The 18339-nt window shown below is 60.1% G+C and overlaps 2 protein-coding genes across 9 annotated transcripts; one reads left to right on the forward strand and one right to left on the reverse strand.

Moving 5' to 3' along the window:
* Positions 1-550: 550 nt before the first annotated feature.
* On the forward strand, positions 551-4895 carry GAPDH (glyceraldehyde-3-phosphate dehydrogenase). The gene is made up of 12 exons (XM_043440341.1): positions 551-669; positions 951-991; positions 2775-2874; positions 2958-3064; positions 3181-3271; positions 3375-3490; positions 3583-3664; positions 3834-3985; positions 4072-4150; positions 4249-4332; positions 4423-4520; positions 4622-4895. The coding sequence occupies exons 2-12, from the start codon at positions 969-971 to the stop codon at positions 4689-4691; spliced, it is 1002 nt and encodes a 333-aa protein (XP_043296276.1). The 5' UTR covers positions 551-669; positions 951-968; the 3' UTR covers positions 4692-4895.
* Positions 4896-5515: 620 nt separating this feature from the next.
* IFFO1 (intermediate filament family orphan 1) lies at positions 5516-18046 on the reverse strand. 8 transcript variants are annotated; one of them, XM_043440332.1, is made up of 10 exons: positions 17236-18046; positions 13121-13181; positions 12932-13027; positions 11926-12066; positions 11697-11705; positions 10574-10728; positions 10357-10477; positions 9978-10073; positions 7010-7140; positions 5516-6599 (listed from the first exon to the last, which is right to left on the reverse strand). In XM_043440332.1, exons 1-10 carry the CDS (start codon positions 18006-18008, stop codon positions 6491-6493), a joined length of 1692 nt encoding a protein of 563 aa, XP_043296267.1. In that variant the 5' UTR covers positions 18009-18046; the 3' UTR covers positions 5516-6490. The 8 variants fall into 8 exon arrangements, with proteins under 8 accessions (XP_043296267.1, XP_043296270.1, XP_043296269.1 ...); XM_043440335.1 differs by having other exon boundaries at positions 9978-10070; positions 11697-11702; positions 17236-18026; XM_043440334.1 differs by having other exon boundaries at positions 11697-11702; positions 17236-18026.
* Positions 18047-18339: the final 293 nt, after the last annotated feature.

Raw genomic sequence — 18339 nt, forward strand, 5'->3', positions numbered from 1 at the left:
GGGTGGGGAAAGTGGGGGAGCGGGGAAGCAGCGGGCTGGAAGCCCCTCCCGTGCTTTTCCTTTGCGCGGCGTGTGTCACTACCGAAGAGCCTCGAGAAGTTCCTCAGCCTTCCGGCTTCTCAGCCTTTGAAAGCAGGGGAAGCGGGGGCGGGAAGGGGGGAGCCTGCAGCCGCGAGCTGTTCCTGCCTCCGGCTCCAATTCCCCATCCAGCCGACTCCCCAGGTCCTCCCGTTATATCCTTGCGGCAGCTTTAACGTCCCTGGCTCCCGGGTGTCCTCATTTCTCACCAGGGCCTCCGGTCCCGAGTTTACTAGTCTCCCGCAGTGCTCCCCCCTCCCCACCAGTCACCATCATCGGTCCCCCTCCTCCTTCGGGCCTGTCTGAGTCCCCTCCCCCACGCCGTCCTCAGCCCACACGCGCGGTGCGTGCACATTTCAAGAACCTGGCGGACCCAAAAAAAAAAAAAGCGGGGGGCCGACTACTCGCGAGTTTACGGGCGCACGTAGCTCAGGCCTCCGCATCCCGGGGGCTGGGACTGGGCGAGGCGGGCCCTCGTCGCCACGCCCCCTCCCCGCCCCCACCTCCCTTATAAATTCGGGCTGCAGCCTCCTCCTGCGCTCTCTGCTCCTGCCCGTTCGACAGATTGCCGTAACTTTCGTGCTGTGCCAGGTAAAAGCCAGGTCGAGAGGAGCCACAAAGGGCCGGGGGATAGGCCCACCCAAAAGGGACGAGGGGGCGTTAGCGCGCCGGGTGTGCGACTGCGGGGGCTAGGGTGGACAGATCGCGCCCAGCCGGGCCCCACTCATTGCAGGGGCTGGGAAGGACGTGCGGAAGCGCAGGTCGGGGATGGAGGCCTGGGGGGAGGGGAGGGGCTGGTGGGGGGAGGTGGTCAGCGCGGGATTCCATCCTCTTGGCCCTGCGCTCTAATGCTCACCTTCCTCTGCCCACAGCCGCATCTCTGAGACAAGATGGTGAAGGTCGGAGTGAACGGGTGAGTTACGGGCAGAGGTGGAGTGGGGTGGGGCAAGGCAGTCTTGCGGTCCTCACCGCATTGCGTCGGTAGGTCTCGCGCTAGTGGGACTCTGCAAGCGCAGGGGGATCCTGGATGGGGTGGTCGTACCCACCGCCCCCGCAAGGAGAACTCAAGGTCAGCGCTCAGACCTGGAGGAGACCCTCGAAGGCCTCGTGTGCCCCCCATCTCCAGCTCTTGCGCCTCCTGTAACTCCGCCCCTGCGGAACGTTCCACCACCTTGCGGCAGATAGACAGGAGATTCCAATTCTTGCCTGGGCCGCATCCCCTAATCCCGCAGCTGAGGCTCTTTTCTTTCCTTTCGCGCCCTGCGGGGTCACGTGCCGGGGAGGAACCCGACACCCCCCCGCCCCAGCCCGTGCCCCCAGCAGGCGCGGCCCCGGGGGTGCAGGAGGCACAGCTGCGCGCAGAACCAGCTGGGAGGGGTCATCTGCGGTAACCGAGCCGCCATGTTGCAACTTGCTAGGAAGGAAATGAATGAACTGCCCGTTAGGAAACCTTCCTTAGCCCTGCCGTCTTTTCGCCTTTCTTGCCCATGACTAACGCTCCTACCCGTGCCTCGTGGGATGGAGTCATGTTTAGCCCGTAGGCCAGGTGAGGCCAGGCTTTCCTGTTCGTGCAACTAGACCTCAACTCTGACCCTAGTAAGCGCAGACCATCACTTAAACCGCCAGCCAAATTCCGCGGACCCCCCTCCACCCCCAGGGATGAGAGGATGCTTTTCCTAGATGGTTCTCTTATGGATTCAAAACGTGGGCTCGTGGGAGTGATCTTGTAGTTTGGGGGTGTTTCTCCTTTCCTTTTCCGGAGAGGTGTGGTGGCCCTGGCTGGGTGCCATGCTTGGGGGAGCTGAGTCATGGGTACTTAGAAATTTTCCACCACAAAATGGCTCCCAGAGCAGCAGCCCCTGTGGTCAGGCCGGCTCTCCTCGAAGCTCCTTTCCCCCATCTTTGCCTGGAGCTGACCCCACCCTAGAGGCCAGGCTGTAAAGGTCACCAGGAGGATTAAGTGTCTGTGAGCCCCGGGAATCCTGCCCTTCTCCCCATCCCATCTTCCAGAAACCAGATCCCCGCTCCACCTAAGCTGGGGTTAAATATAGCTGCCTGACCTTTCTGCAGCTGGGGGCCTGGGCTCTTGCTCTCTGCCCCCCAACCTTTTTCCCCTACTCCCTAATATCTGTTGGCTCCCAGTCCTGATTTTTGGAAAAGAGCTTGGAAGGACAGGTGCTGAGCAAGTCAGAACCCCAGGATGAGGGGTTGAGAAACCAGTCTTCTCTCTCTCCCCTTTTGTGGGGGAGAGGGTAGGTTTCCCCATCCAGTTCATGCTGACGTCTGCTCTTGCCCTTTGAGCCTGGTGATGCTGAGTGGACTAGTGTTTGCAGTTCAGAGGGTGTAGCCCAAAGCTGGGCCAGACAGGAGCCAGCATTTGCAGAGTAGGTGTAATGAATGCCACGTGCCTGCCACGTGCCCGGCCTGTAGGTGGCAGCAGCTGCGCACCACCCCATCAACTCAACAGACTGCTGCTGACTACCGGGGTGGGCAAGCCTTTGTGCCTGATTACCTGTGAGCCTTCACTCTGTGGGCTGGCAGGCTTGCTCAAGAAAAATAAAGTGAGTTCTCGCGAGACTTTGTGGGGGTAGCAGCGTGTCCTCTTCTCTGAAAGAGGGTGAGTGGGCCAGGGGCTGCTTCTGTGCCAAGGAGGAGTCCCCTCCCCCTCACCCCTTCTCGTCTCTTGTCCTCCTCAGATTCGGCCGCATCGGGCGCCTGGTCACCAGGGCTGCTTTTAATTCTGGCAAAGTGGACATCGTCGCCATCAATGACCCCTTCATTGACCTTCACTACATGGTGAGTGCTGCCCCTCAGCGGGTGGGGTCAGAGCCTGGCTGGGGTGCGGCCCCTTGATGCCCTGCTCCTTCGTGCCCCCCCAGGTCTACATGTTCCAGTATGATTCCACCCACGGCAAGTTCCACGGCACAGTCAAGGCGGAGAACGGGAAGCTCGTCATCAATGGAAAGGCCATCACCATCTTCCAGGAGTAAGTGTGGGAGACGGAATAGGAAGAACTTGGCCTTGGAGGAGGCACTGGGATGGGGTGCTCACCTGGGGTCTGTGGTGCCCTGTCCCTGAGCTTTGTCCTGTCTTCTCTCACAGGCGAGATCCCGCCAACATCAAGTGGGGTGATGCTGGTGCTGAGTACGTGGTGGAGTCCACTGGGGTCTTCACTACCATGGAGAAGGCTGGGGTAAGCAGCAAGGGGCTGGAGAGGAGGGTATAACAGGAGGATGGGGGGGAGCAGACTTAGGAAAGCGAGAGCCCGGGTGCGATTACTTGCTTCTTGGCTGCAGGCTCACTTGAAGGGTGGCGCCAAGAGGGTCATCATCTCTGCGCCTTCTGCTGATGCCCCCATGTTTGTGATGGGCGTGAACCACGAGAAGTATAACAACACCCTCAAGATTGTCAGGTGAGCGCAGCAGAGAAGAGGTGGGGAAGCGGGCCGATGGTGCCTCCTGGTGCCCAGTGGATGTGCCCCTGACTTGCCTGCTTCTTTTCCAGCAATGCCTCCTGCACCACCAACTGCTTGGCCCCCCTGGCCAAGGTCATTCATGATCACTTCGGCATCGTGGAGGGACTCATGGTAGGAGTGGTGGGGAACTTGAACATGCCCAGTTCTCAGGAAGGACAGGACCCTTCTGCCTCCCACAGAGCAGATCTGTGTCCCTTAGTTCTTCCCCAGGGGAGGAGGTGGGGCAGGGGTGGCCTGGCGAGCACCAGGCGCGGCCTTCACTCCCCTCCTTGTTCCGCAGACCACCGTCCATGCCATCACTGCCACCCAGAAGACCGTGGATGGCCCCTCCGGGAAGCTGTGGCGTGATGGACGAGGGGCTGCCCAGAACATCATCCCTGCTTCTACTGGCGCTGCCAAGGCTGTGGGCAAGGTCATCCCTGAGCTCAACGGGTGAGACCCTTGGCTGTTTTCTGCCATGTGGACCCGGGGAGCCGGGAGGAGCAGTGCAGACTGACCCTGCTTCCTTGTGTCCACAGGAAGCTCACTGGCATGGCCTTCCGTGTGCCTACCCCCAACGTGTCCGTTGTGGATCTGACCTGCCGCCTGGAGAAACCTGTACGTTCGGGTTGGAGCAGCTTCAGTGGCCTGCAGGGCCAGTGGGCGGGAGTTGCAAGATTGGAACTCCTGTGACCATCCATATTTTACCTTGTCAGGCCAAGTATGATGAGATCAAGAAGGTGGTGAAGCAGGCGTCAGAGGGCCCTCTGAAGGGCATTCTAGGCTACACTGAGGACCAGGTATGATCAGGATCAGGTCAGGGGACTGGTGTGTCTGCATAGCCCCCGTGAGCCAGGCGGGGTTCCACATGTGGCCCTCTCCTCCCCCAGGTTGTCTCCTGCGACTTCAACAGCGACACTCACTCTTCTACCTTCGATGCTGGAGCTGGTATTGCCCTCAATGACCACTTTGTCAAGCTCATTTCCTGGTATGTAGGGGTGGGGGCAGGATGCTGCTTCAGCATGTGATCTGAGTCTGGTGCCCCCTGGTGGCTGGCTCGGTAAACAGCTCTTCACTCTCTCCTTGCAGGTACGACAATGAATTCGGCTACAGCAACAGGGTGGTGGACCTCATGGTCCACATGGCCTCCAAGGAGTAAGGTCCCGGAAGCCCCAGCCCCAGCAGGAGCACGAGAGGAAGAGAGAGTTCCTCAGCTGCTGGGGAGTCCTTGCCCCACCTCGATCCTCCACCACACGGAATCTCCCGACCTCCACAGTTTCCATCCCCAAGGCCCTTAGGAAGGGGAGGGGCTTAGGGAGCCCTGCCTTGTCGTGTACCATCAATAAAAGTACCCTAGACCCAGCCTGCTGTTTCTTGTCTTGCTGAGAGGGAGGCTGGGCTGGGGTCAAGTTGAACTAGTGGAGCACCCAAGTTGCCAAAAACCCCGCCCTGGTCTAGCGGACACGCCTCATGTCCTGGGTTCCTCCCTGAGGCCTTTGGGTGCTCTGAACCCAGGAATGGCCTGGCAGTGTGTATCCAGAAGCCATTCTGTCTGCAGTCCCGCCCCCCCGGGGGTGATACTGGCACAGGAAGTCGGGTTGGGCAGAGTCCACCTGGCTTCCAGCCAGTTAGCTGACCTCTGCAACAGTGTGGAGCATGGCCAGCCTGGGAGAACCAGGTCCCAGCTCTGCCTCAGTGTCTGTGCCCTGGTGACCACCTGCAGGTGCCCAGCTCCCAGGGTGTGCAGAGGGGGAGGGCTGGGATGGCTTTACTTCTGGCTCTTTCTGTGGACGCATGTGGTCTTACTGGGAAGCAGCACAGACTTGGTGCTGATAACCTGGGCTGAGGCACCATTACTTTGGAGTTCCAATCTCTGCATCTGCCTTGCACCTGCATGTTGGGAAATGATGGGAACTAGCACACACTGCAGAGAGGACTGTGTAGCCACCACCAAAAAGTGCTGGAAACAGTGACAAAGACAGGTTCAATAAATACTCGCCAATTTCATTAGTATTAGATTCCACTCAAACAGCTCTGCCCAGTCTGCCTCAGGCAGTGATGCAGAGGGACACCTTGTCGTCGCCCCAGTTCTCCAAGCTTTTCTGAGTCTGGGACGTCTTCTTATTCAGCCTTTTGGGTTTCCATGTGTGAGACACGGAGGACACCTGCAGCTGACGCTTGAAGAAACCGAGACCCTGAGCACACGTGTGCACGCACACATCCATGCACGTCCACCCGCTCCCACACACGCAGTTTCAACTTTTCTGCCACCAGGTGGTGACGGAGACAAACAGGAGCTTCTGTCTCTTTCTCTCCACAACACTGCACCCAGTCAGCCCAAAAGCTGCCTTGCCCAGATGCACTAAGGTCCTTATAAGGTGTGGCACTTCCCACAAGGGAAGGGGAAGAGCCACATCACTGCTGTTGATGGGCAGCCAGCCGTGAGCACTTGGACAACAGGGGGAAAGGCGCACCCTGCCCAGTCCCACTCAGTCTTGCCTGTGATACGGAGGACCTCCTCCTTTGCTGCACAAGCCACGGAAGGTCTGGCCTCCTCCCCTTCATACCTGTGCCTGGGCCAGTTAGCACCAGTATGGAATCAAGACGGCCAGCTGGCCCCAGGCCACAGGGAAGGAAGGAAGGACAATCACACTGCTTCCTCGGTGGAGAGGGTGAGGGGCCACGAGCGCTCTGGCAGCATTAGAGGTGGGAAAGCAGCAGACAGCCGCGTGGAGGCAGGAGGGCCGGCTCTGCGGGGAGTGGCCCGAGAAAGGCAACCAAGCCTCACTCCAGATGCCCCGGAGCCCTGGAGGGGCCGAGGACCGAGGGAGGAAGCCAGGGAGCAGCGCCCAGTCCCCGGGGCCAGGCTGGTGCCACAGGACACGGGCTTCCCTTCTGTGAGCCCCCGGCCCTCTGCTGCGGCGGGTCCCGGTGGGCGGGCTGAGCACGAGGAGGTCCCTATCTCATGGCGCCTTCGGAGGAGATATCACGATCGGAGTCCTCAGCCTCGCTTGGCGGCGGTGGCGGCGGGTCGCTAAGCGGGACCGCAGTGAAAGCAGGAGACTTTCTAGAAAAAAACACCGGTTGTAACCTCGGGGCAGGGCAGGCAGGAGTCCCGACAGGGCTGGCACCCCTGCCCATCCCAGCCTGATGATGCCCGGGCGGGCAGGAGAGTAATGTCTCAGGCAGAGGAGGACCACAGGGTGAGGGAGCATGGAAGGGGGGGACACCACTTCAACCTGGGGCCCCCAAGAGGCTCTGCAGCCCCAGTTTCCGGTCTACGGAGCAGTTTTGTGACTGTCGGGTCTTCAGCTGCCCTTCTAAGCAGGGGAACCGCCAGAGGCAGTGCGTGGGGAGGTTTCAACCAGGCAGCCACAATGGGCTCCCGTGTCCCCCATCTGCTGAGGGTGGGTCTCAGGGCCCATTCTCGAGGGGCGCCAGGCACTGCCCCGCCCCCTGCGCCCGGGGGGCCCTCACCGGTCCCCGGACTGGGTGATGAGCCGGCGGCAGGTCTCCATCTGCACGTCCAGGCCCCGCTTCATGCTGCACATCTCCATGTATTCGTGCAGGTGGCGGTTCATGTCGTTCTTGGCCGTGGCCAGCTCCAGCTGCGGGGAGCGGGCCGTCAGGTCAGCAGCTGCCCTGCCCGCGCTCCCAGGAGGCCAACCCGCCACGCCGTGAAGGAGGTGAAGGGCTCAGATTCAAAACTAAACCAGCTCGAGGCGGAAGGCACTCGATATGCCAACGTTCCTTCCATGTTCCCCGGGGAAGCTCACCCACAAAAGGCTTTTGCTAAGGAGTCTGGTGCAGGCGGCCCGAGTTCTCTGGAGACTCGTGGCAAGAGCAGTGAGGAGGGGGCAGAGGCTCTAGAGAGGCGGGATGTTCCTGAGGCGCTCGGCCTCCTCCTGGGGTTCCCCACGGGGCCTCTTCTGGCCCATACAGCACTGTCCCCCCCAGACAGGCCCCGCTCCAAGCTGGGGCCTACCCATCCCTGCGTGTACCCTCAAGTTGAGCCGTTACTCAACTTCGAGAAGCGTCTACAAGACTGCCGGCACACGGGCCGGTTGGGCCCCGTGGAAAGGGGCTCCGCTCTCACCACTGATCTCCTCTCATTACTTCGCTCACATGTAAACCCTTTTCAGAGACGACTGAAAGGCCTGCCTGCCTCGCTGAATGTCTGACTGGCTACGAGCTGCGGCCCGAGTCAAGGACTGTTACGTGAAGACCGGGCTCAGAGTCAAGGAAACACAGTCTCCTTCCCAGAGCCTGACTCTGCCCGCAGGCTCTGTGGTGGAGCTGAGAGGCAGGCATGGAGGCTGTGAAAAATCTGGGACACAGACACTCTTGCTGCCTCCCTTTGTTCTGGGGACAAAGAACAGGGGCCAGAAGAGGGTGGGGGCAGAATAAAACTGCCCAGGGTGATGTGCTTGACTACCCGAGAGCAAGGAGAAAGGGCAAGAAGCCACCCGTGAATGATCTGAACTGGGCCGCAAGGATGGGAACTCAGACAGAAAAGGAAACAGTCACAGGGCCAGACAAACAGATGGTCAGGACAGTGACATGGGGCGAGATGGTGGCCTGGGTGGGTCAGAAGCCCCAGTGAGCACAACTTGGACCACGGCCCTGGTTCCAAAGCTGGGGTCCCAGGTGGCACCCCCGGCAGCAGTCCAGGAAGCAAGTAGGGTGCCGCCAGTGCTTGTCCAGACTGGCTGCCTCCTTCACCCCAACCCCGGCCCCTCGGGAGAGCTGGTGTTAGAGGGGAGAGCTGGGGGCTGCGCTCGGGAGCCCAGCACTCGGTGGGGCAGCGGGAAAAAATGAACCCAACACGTCCCAGCAGAACACGAGGCTAGGACGGCCCCCGGCCTCTACATTTATAGCAGGGCTGTGGGAAGGAGACGACCCCAAAGGCCACACTGAAAAGCCCGCACACGTGCGGTGGGGCAGGGCGGAGGGGTGAGGCTGGGAGCAGATCGAGAGCGGAGACCTGGGCCTGGGTCTCTCTCACCATCCAGTCATGGAAGTGGTCCCTGCCTCCATCCCAGGGCCCCTGCAGACCCAAGGTCACTGAGATAAAGGACCTCTGGAGCCCCGGGTGGACGGCCAGGAGCAACACCATAAAAAAATGCCAGCAACAGCCTCCCGACCCCTCAGGACCTCCTAGGTGCATTGAGGAGGGGGAGAGCAGGATGCGTGTCGATGTGTGTCGAGGAGTGGAGGCCCCCTCCCAGCTCTTTGGCTGGAGGTACATATCCAGCTGTACCTTTTCTTTTTTTTCCTTTTTCTTGGCTGTGCAGCACGTGGGATCTTAGTTCCCTGACCACGGATCGAACCTATGCCCCCTGCAGAGGAAGCATGGAGTCTTAACCACATGACCACCAGAGAGGTCCCCCCTGCTGTGCCTTTAAAACTGAGTGTCAGTCTGCCTGGGAGTAAACAGTGGGAGGTTTTGCTTAAAGGAGCAGGGCAGCTGCTGTGTGCTGGGAGAATGAGGATACAGGAGGAAGATAATTCCTCAGCGGCCACTGTCGCAGTGAGGGAGGGCAGTGGGCCTGGAGAGAGGCAGAAAGTTCTAGAAGCCAAAGCCTCGTCTCCAGGTCAGAGTGCATGGGAAGGACCCCCTCAGGCTGAGGCTGTGGGGGTCACAGGAAATACGTGGCGCCTTGGCTGAAGCACCCTCATCCCAGGTGTCACAAATCCTTCCTGTCGGCCCCTCCAGGGCCTAGAGTTTACATTAAAGCACCGGCTCCACTCGCCAGCTCGGGAAAGTTCCTCCAGGAGAGGGAATGAGCATGGAGACTCCTCAAAGGCTGAGCCGAGGCTGCAGCAAAGGTCAAGTCCAGCCGTGATCACAGCGGCTGCGACAGAGCTGACTGCCAGACAGATGCTCCACACTCTACCTGCGCTGTAGTTCACCTGACCTTCAATCTACCCTGAGGGAGGTACTGTTAAGACCCCCACTTTACAAACAAAGAAGCAGGCTCCGGACTTCCCTGCTGCTCCGGTGTTGAAGAATCTGCCTTGCAATGCAGGGGACTCGGGTTTGATCCCTGGTCAGGGAACTCAGGTCCCAGGTGCTGCAGAGCAGCTAAGCCCACACACCGCAACTGGAGGGTCCATGGGTCGCAATGAAAGATCCCACGTGCTGCAACTAAGGCCTGACATGGGTGAAGAAATAGATGTTAAAAAAAGAAAAAAAAGCAGGCTCAGAGAGAAGAGGCCTGTTAAAAGTCAGAGTGGCAGTAAGTCACAGAGCTGAGATTGGAACCTACATCTGTCTGCCTCGCTCCCCTCCCCAGCCTGGGTTCTTCCGGACCCACCAGAGGGGCCCCAGTGGGGAGATCGCCCTTCTCCTGCCAGGAGCAGATGGGAAGCCCTGGTGTCCTGCAGTACCATTCACAACCCCTCGGGGGAACCGGGAAACCCTGGCTTCAGCTCATGGCCTTACCTCAATCTGGTCAATGGTTTCCTGATATTCTTTCTCCCGGGTTTTGAAGAGGGACTCGGTATCTTTAATCACCTTCTCCAAACTGTCTTCCGGCTGCTGGAGTGGAAAGGGAAGGTGGGGGAAGCAGAGGGGAGGGATGGATGGGACAGGACGAGCCACAGGGCAAGGCCAGGGAAGAAGAGAGAGAGAGAGAATGAGGTTAAAGGAAGCTGGAGAGACTGATGACAAGGACTGGGGACAAGGACTGAGGACGAGGGGGAAGCAGGTGACGGATGGCGGCCACAGAGGGAAGACAGAGCTGGAGGGGGCCGGCGGGTGGGAAGATGGGCCTGGCGCCTGGGGAGGAGGAGCCGGGGCCCAAGGCCGGGAGGTTGGTTACCTCTCCCGGGGCCTCTGCGGCGGCCAAGGCATAGCCCGAGAAATCCTCCCAGAGCAGCAGGGTCTCCTCCGTCTCCTCCCAAGTCAGGCTGTCACAGTCGTCCTCAAAATCATACTCCCTCCTAGAGACAGGGAGCCCGGGCGTCAGGGTGGCCGGCGGGGCGGGGGCTGCGGGGGCTCCGGCCTCAGGCAGGCGCAGGGCGGCCGGGCGGACTCACAGCTGGTTCAGCATGCGCTGCATCTCCTCGTTGATGCTGAGGGCCGTGCTCTCCTCCTCGTCCCCGTCGGGGCGGCGCGGCCCGTCACTCTCCGCCAGGGAGGTGTCCTCCTCCGCGGCCTTGCGCTCCCGCTTCCGCCCCCCCATGGACGGGACCTTAATGGGAGACAAGTGCAGAGACTACAGAGACGAGGCCGGGTGCGTGAGGAGAAGGGCGGGGGGCGCCGGCCGGGAGCGAGGGAAGCGGGGACCAGCGGGAAGGGCGGGCGGACAGAGAGAAGACACAGTTACGAGACGGAACAGAAACACCAGCATCACCGAGACAGGCAGACAGACGCGGGTGGGGCCGGGGCTGCAGACGAGGAGGAGACAGAAGGCAGAGAAAACCGAGCAGTAAGATCGGGGAATGGCTGGCCGGGCCCAGAGTGAGACGTGCGTAATGGCCCCCAGGAGTTCTTTTCTAAAAAAAGTCTTCTAGTGAGATGACTGAACTGAGAGGGAAGTTTCAGGCCGCAAGGAGGAAGGGGGCATGAAGTTGATAAAGCAGAACCTGAGTCACATCCAGATCTGGAAGCCAGAGGGGAAAGGGAGGGAGAGAGATGGAGCCAGAGTGAAAGAAGGTGGGGGGTGGGGAGGGGGAGACATGGAGCCAGAGAATGAGAGAAGGGGGGAGAGAGGGAGGGGAGAGGGGAGGAGGAGGAGGGGAGGGGGAGGGGAGGGGAGGGGAAGGGAGAGAGGGAGGGAGGAGGGAGAGAGATGGAGCCAGAGAATAAGAGGGGGGGAGAGAGGGAGGGGGAAGGAGATGAGGGGGAGGGAGGGGGGGAGGGAGGGGGAGGGGAGGAGGGGAAGAGGGGATGGGAGGGAGGGGGAGGGGAGAAGGGGGAGAGGAAGGGGAGGGAGGGGGCGGGGGAGAGGAGGGGGAGAGATGGAGCCAGAGAATGAGAGAAGGGGGGGAGAGGGAGGGGGGAGCAGAGAACAGGGAGAGGAAGGGGAGGGAGGGGGCAGGGGAGAGGAGGGGGAGAGAGAAGTGGGGAGAGCAGGAGGATGGAGGGGGCGCTGCACTGAGAGCCCGGAGGGTCAGGAGGCCCGGGGAGCTGAGAAGCTTGTGTGAGAGCAAAACTAACCAGCTTCTTCTGTGGAGGAAGCAAGAAAAGATGAAAAGCGGAGAGGAGAGGAGGCAGACAGGAGAGAGGGGAGGGGGAGAAGGCGTTAGAGACAGCTCCGGACCCTCCAGAGGCTGTCCCTCGCCCCCCAGCCTCGACCCCAGGGCCCGGCTCCAGCCTCCCCTGTGGGGCTCGGGCGCCAGCGAGGCGGGACCACCGCGGGCCTGGGTGAGGCGCCCGCAACCCTCACCTGGAACATCTTGATCATGTCCTCGCAGTTACGCTGCTGAGCCAAGTCGCAGAGCTTGGCAGTGATGTCGATGCGGCGGCAGATGTCCATGTCCACCTTCATGGCCTTCTCCTGGATCTTCGTGTCCAGCTCAGTGAGGTTCTGTGTGGGGAGCGCAGGGAGCGGTGAAGGGGGCCGACCTCATCATGAGCAGTGTCCCCTCATCATCCCAGTCACACGGCTCCTGCTGGCAGAAGGCACCCCTTGACCTGGGTACCTCACAGCGGTCTGCCCAGGACGACTGGCTCCTTGGCCAGACGGCACCCCGGAGGATGTGGGCCAGTGCCTGGTGCATATGCAGGGGGCTCCTCCTGGAACTCAGACTCCCAGAGAGAGAGAGAAACTAGTCCTTGGTGGCTCAAACGGTAAAGAATCCGCCTGCAATGCGGGAGACCTGGGTTTGATCCCTGGGTTGGGAAGATCCCCTGGAGAAGGAAATGGCAACCCACTCCAGTATTCTGGCCTGGAGAATTCCCATGGACAGAGGAGCCTGGCGGGCGACAGTCCATGGGGTCATTAAGAGTCAGACACAACTGAGCGACTAAGCACACAGCCAGAGCTCTGAGCGTTGGAGAAAGAATCATAAGGACAATGTTAGCTGACACTCGGCCGCTGCTGTCCTGACTCTACAAACACTGTGACCTTGGAACCATCCTGCAAAGCACTTGCTTTCAATCCTATCCCGTCCCACAGACCCAGCGACAAGGCAGAGCAGGTCAGGATGTCACCAGGGCCACACTGCGAGCAAAGAAGCCCGAGTCCCCCTGGAGGCCAACGGGATTTTCCTTCCTCTTCTCTTGAGTTAGGGGGCAGGCAAGGAGGGGAAATAGAAGCATAAAGTGGGACGCCGGGTGGTGAACGGGCGAAACTAGAAAGGCCTGCTCCTGGGCCTCAGGCAGCCTTGGGGCTGAGTCCAGGCTGGTGCGGGGGTGGCACGAGAGGCAAGGGATGACCCGGCCATACTCACGTTGCTCATGAGCCCCTTGAAGACCACCAGCTCGGCCTTCAGCTGTTCCACCTTCATGGCCAGCTCCTCCTGGCAGGCGTCAGCCTCCTGGGCTTCCTACGGTCAGGAGAAACCAACCGAGGTGAGCGGCAGGCAGGCAGCGAGCAGCGGGCCAGGGACGGTGGGGAGGGCGGGCGGGGCGGCCCTCACCTCCTGGAGCTCGCTCACGCGCTCCTGCAGCTGCAGCCGCACCGCGTACTCCTCTTCCCACCTGCAGACAGTGAAGGGGGAGCACCTGGGTGCGGGGCCCTCTCCCCTCCGCCCCCCACCTCCCACCTATCTGGCTCAGGCCAGGCCCTGGGTCGGCTTCCCCCACAGGAGGGACATGTGGCTCCAGGCTCCTGGCCAGCGCCCAGCGCCCAGCTGCCTTCCCGGAACCTTTGGCCTCACACCCAACTGTGGCTGCGCTGTGCCCTCGCAGGGCCCGTCCCGCTCAAGCCCCCGGCCCGACCGGCTATCCCGCCGGCCTCGACCCCTCCTCCTGCCCGCACCACCCAGCCCAGTCTCCCACCTTCGGTCCACAGATCCGGGCTCCCGCTCTCCTGCCTGCACCAGAACAGAGCTGCCCTGCCTCCCGTGGGACCATTAACCCTGTAAAAGCAGCTGCGGGACACACAGGGCGTCAATGGCGTTGGCCAAGAGCCTGGTGGGAGGCGCTCGAAGTCCACCCCCACGAGCTCTGGAGACTGCCCACCCGGAGGCCCTCGGTGGGCTGCACAGAGGTGCCCGGGCACAAGCTGGGATCACTAGGCGCCCACACCCAGGGGAAGAGGGAAACTGGAGCATAGAAAAGTCCCCCGTTAGAGTGGTGGATGAGAACCACCTCCAGAGCTGCAGAAGGCAGAGCCTAAGACCAGGAGTAGGCTAAAAAACACTCCTGGCCGAGGCAGGGCCCTTGCCCAGAGCTGGGAGCAAGCCAGCACATTCCCCTCCGCATCATGGAGGCAGAAGGGCAGTGGCGGGGCAACACCCCTGCTTAGGGTTGATGTTGGCTGCACCAGCAGACTCCTCGGACCCCACTGACATAACAGCCCAGCACTTCTTCCCCATCCTGGAAGGACTTCTTCCAGACTGAAAAAGGAGAGGAAGTGCACTGGGAGAGAAGCTTCAACGCCCAGAAAGGTGGTTAGGAAGTGGCCTAACACATACCGAGGACACACACTCAGGCCTGGGGTCTGGTCCTCTCCTCCCTGCCTCCATCTCTTTACCCCGGGCTCCTCCTCCAGGCCCATCTCTCCTTGCTCTCCTGTTCCTCACTCACATCCGCACTGCAGTATTCCTAATAATAACTCCTCGACATCACCGCGGCTGCCCCTCCCGGGTGGCTGGGTGGGGAGGAGGCAGGCAGCCTGGCCTCCACCCGCCAGCTCAGAGCAGGCCCGCTCCCGCCTTCCTGGCTCCAGGCCCAGCCTTCCCCGGCGGCCCCCCAGTCCTCCTCCCCCTGCGCTCTGGCATTCCCATTCAGACAGCTAGGGCCAGCTAAGGGCCCCAGCAGCATCAGGTTATGTATTTTCTTAGATAAGACCTGCAGCTTTTCTGGGCCTTGGTTTCTCCATCTACAACGTGAGGGCATGGGATGTGGTACCCTGAGGACCCTGGGGTCCTTGTGTCCCTGGAGGAAGCAAGCAAGACTGACCAGGGGACAGTAACCCTGGAGGATATGCACCAGGAAGGGCAGGACTGTGAACTCAACTGTTTCAGGGAGAAACTCAAGGAAGTTAGGTAAGGATGAAGATTAATAAAATCTTACAGGGTTTAAAAAAAAAAATCTGAAAATAAACCATCTGGAACCTCACTAGAATTCTATTCATACTCCAGCCAGACTTTCCCATGAGTGGGTTTATTTTGACCTCTATTCAAAACCGGCCTCACCCCATTATACAGAGTGAAGTAAGCCAGAAAGATAAAGAACATTACAGCATACTAACACATATATATGGAATTTAGAAAGATGGTAACGACAACCCTATATGCAAAACAGAAAAAGAGACACAGAAGTACAGAACAGACTTTTGAACTCTGTGGGAGAAGGCAAGGGTGGGATGTTTCGAAAGAACAGCATGTATATTATCTATGGTGAAACAGATCACCAGCCCAGGTGGGATGCCTGAGACAAGTGCTCGGGCCTGGTGCACTGGGAAGACCCAGAGGAATCGGGTGGAGAGGGAGGTGGGAGGGAGGATCGGGATGGGGAATACGTGTAAATCTATGACTGATTCATATCAATGTATGACAAAACCCAGTGAAAAAATAAATAAATAAAACAAAACAAAACCGGGCTCACTTATAAGGTTCTCTAAGCATGGGTAGAATTTGAGCAATTTCCACGTATTCTACATTGAGTGAACACCTTTCTTCCTAATACACAGCATCCTTGAGTGAAATGAGGAAGCACTGTAGTTGGCCAAGGGCGATGTTGGAAAAACTGAGATGGGGAAAAAGAGACCCACCCAAGGTCACTCTTGGCAGGAAAGCTGAACATAGAACTTAGGAGGCCTCAGCTCTTTTTCAGTTTAGTGCTCAGACTATGCCCATGTTTTCCAGGCTACAGACTGGAGTCAGAGCTGCTGTAGAGAGACAGAACGAGGGCAAGGGGATCTGGGGTGGAAGAAGGAGTGACTGCTGGTGTCACGTACCAGCCAAGCCTGGCCGTGGGGCCCTCTGCACAGCAGAGTGCTGCAGAGCCATGAGCTCATCAGTCCCGGAGGGATAACTCTTTGCTGCCCTGGACAGCTGAACCAAGGACGGATACGCTGTCAGTGAAAAAAAACAAAACGCCCCAACAACAGCAGTTGTTCCTGTGGTTATGGATGTATTCCAGAACTGTCCGTGTTCCACTGCTGACTGTGTCAATTAACTGCTGTAGGGGCAGGGGGTGGGGCAGGGGCAGAATGGTCTGGGTGGATCTAAACGATGGTTTGGGGATAGCTGAGCGTCCCAAGGACACTTAAATCACAGACTGCCACTAAAGAATCCAGCCAGCTTTCTGAGGGCAGAACTCAACCTCAGAAAGTCCGCTGGTCTGTGGTCTGCTAGACTCTGGCGGGTTACAGATCCCTGAAGGTCGCCGCCAGACCCAGTAGTCATTCCCCAGAACATTCAGCCAGTCCCCACGAGACATAAATCTCCGCTTTACCAGGCTGGAAGGGTAATTCCCAGAGCTGTCCACAAGGGGTCAGAGTAGCTCATTAAGAGGTTAAACCTGAAGGCAGAGCCTCCCCCTGAGCCCTCATCTCCTTGGTCTTCAGTCATGGCACCTTGGGCACAGGGTCTACAAAGTGCTGGCTGTACTCAAGCTTCTGTCCTCACAGGCTGGTTATCAGGGGGTCCCCCGGATGCAGCCAGCACTCCTGCATCGCATCCCCTCCTCGGGCCCCTTGGGTTACCCTGCAGGGTTTCCTGCCGGGAGCCAGTGCTTCATTCTCGGGGCAACAGGGCTTGCCCCAGCTGTGCTGTGAGGCAGTCCATCATGGGTGTGTCCGTGTTTCCAGCTTCCTCCTACTCAGGTCCTTGCTACCCTCGTCACACCTCCTCCTGCACTTTCAGATCCCCTCAGCTTTCACTCGCCCTGGGTCGACAACAGGCCTTTCACCTTTCCCTAGGGAATTCCCTCTTCCCCACACCCCCTTTTTTGATCAACTCTCAGAAATGCCTTGAGGGCCCCAGAGCCTCTCAACGGCAGTGGAACTAGAGCAGGCACGGGCTGCTACTATGGACACTGTTTTGGAAACCCTGGGCAGTGTCAGGATCACCTCCTCCAAGGTTCAGCCCAACCCGCAAACCACCCCCCACCCCACCACCACTTGTCATGGCACTTAGATTCCCAAATTAAAGGTTCATCCTTTGCCCCTAACTTCTGATCAGTATTTGGAGCTTATATCACAAAGTCACTCTGAGGGCTGAGGCTGGCAGGGGGATATAAGTGGTAGCCCAGATGCGACTTCTCAGAACAATGTCCCTTTTACACATCATAAAACCCCACAGTTAACACAGCGGTGCAAACGCTGCTGCCTAGATGAAAAACAAGGGTTCCCGGCAGGATTCTGCTCCTAGACTCCTCCTCCTTGTCACGAGCCTGACTTCTGCATTCTCTGTGGATTCCAGTCTCATCTGCGGACTTCCTAGCTCCTCCTTAAACAGCAGGAACTTTACTCATACTTACTCCTCCCTTATTCTCGGGCCCCAGAGGCTCTGTGCTCCTGGACAGGTAACCCCGGCTGAGTGCGGCCTGAGCTGAGCCCCGTCCCCACCTTCCCGGTCCCTACCTCCGCTTGTACTCATCCCGCTCGCGCTTCACTTTGGCCAGCACGTTGTAGAGCGCGCGGATCTCGGGCGTGATGGTGTCGATCTGGACGCCCACCCCGTCGGGGTGCACCCACGACAGGCCAGGCCCTTGCACCAGAGTGGGCTCCAGTCCCGGCCCGAGCCGGCGGGCGTGAGAGAAGGACCAGATGGTGCCGGGCATGAAGCGGGCCGACGAGGAGTAGGCGGTGGAGGCGGAGGTGGAGGGCGCCGGCTGGCAGGCCGCGGACGGCGTGAGGGGGCCGGCCGGCGAGCGCGCGGGCGACCCCAGGACCCGCGCCGACGGGGTGCAAACGGCGGCCGGCCGGGAGCCTAGGGGCAGCCCCAGGGGTCGGACGGGGCTGACGAAGCCGGTCTGCACGGCCTGGTCGCGGCGAGGCAGGCCCCGCCGGCCCTGCTTACCCTCCTCCAGCGCCTGCTGCAGCTGCTTCTCCAGCAGTCGGTTGCGGCGCTCCAGCTCGTGCACCTTGGCCAGGAAGCAGCGGAAGCGGAGGTTGAGGGTCTTGAGCACGTTGATGTTGGAGCCCAGGTCATTGCGGAGCGCCATGGCGGCGGGGGGAGCCGGGCCCGGCCCCGGCGGTGAGTAGGGAGCCGGGCCAGCCGGGGCGAGCGGCGCCGGGGGCACGTCCCCGCCGGCGGCCAAGTGGTCGCCTCCCAAGGGGTCCCCGAGCGGCCCGGTCAGGCCCTGCTGCTCCTGCTGGAGGAGGAAGAGGTTGGGGCCGAATAACGGATTCATGGCTGCGCCTTCTGCTGGGAGACAGAAACCCGTGCAGGAGCAGGGATGTTGGGCGAGGGAGAAGAGCCAATGAGACGCCAGGGGGACACGGGACAGCCAATCAGACGGCTCGGCGGGAGGGGCAGAGGTCATGGGGGCGGGGAAGGGCAGGGGGTAAGCCAATGAAAGGCTCGCTCAAAGGCTGGCACCTGGACAGACCTTTCAGGGTCTGAGGCTGAGCCCTGAGCCTAGCGGACCCCAGCCCGTACCCGGAATCCAGACAGCTGCTCAATGACTGAAACCCAGGTCCTCCAGTACTGCGTGGTTCTGGTGGCACGAAATCTATCTACAT

Source organism: Cervus canadensis, chromosome 21 (genome assembly GCF_019320065.1).
Source record: "Cervus canadensis isolate Bull #8, Minnesota chromosome 21, ASM1932006v1, whole genome shotgun sequence".
In the NCBI taxonomy this organism is placed as follows: domain Eukaryota; kingdom Metazoa; phylum Chordata; class Mammalia; order Artiodactyla; family Cervidae; genus Cervus; species Cervus canadensis.

Bases quoted from the DNA above. Each gene is read 5' to 3' on its own strand.
- GAPDH (XM_043440341.1), top strand. From the start codon at position 969: ATGGTGAAGGTCGGAGTGAACGG. The intron at 3,065-3,180 runs GTAAGTGTGGGA...CTTCTCTCACAG, and splicing joins GCCATCACCATCTTCCAGGA to GCGAGATCCCGCCAACATCA. The intron at 4,333-4,422 runs GTATGATCAGGA...CTCCTCCCCCAG, and splicing joins TAGGCTACACTGAGGACCAG to GTTGTCTCCTGCGACTTCAA.
- IFFO1 (XM_043440340.1), bottom strand. From the start codon at position 18,008: ATGAATCCGTTATTCGGCCCCAACCTCTTCCTCCTCCAGCAGGAGCAG. The intron at 12,067-12,931 runs GTGAGTATGGCC...CTCCCCACACAG, and splicing joins TCAAGGGGCTCATGAGCAAC to AACCTCACTGAGCTGGACAC. The intron at 10,074-10,356 runs GTAACCAACCTC...TTTCCACTCCAG, and splicing joins CCGCAGAGGCCCCGGGAGAG to CAGCCGGAAGACAGTTTGGA.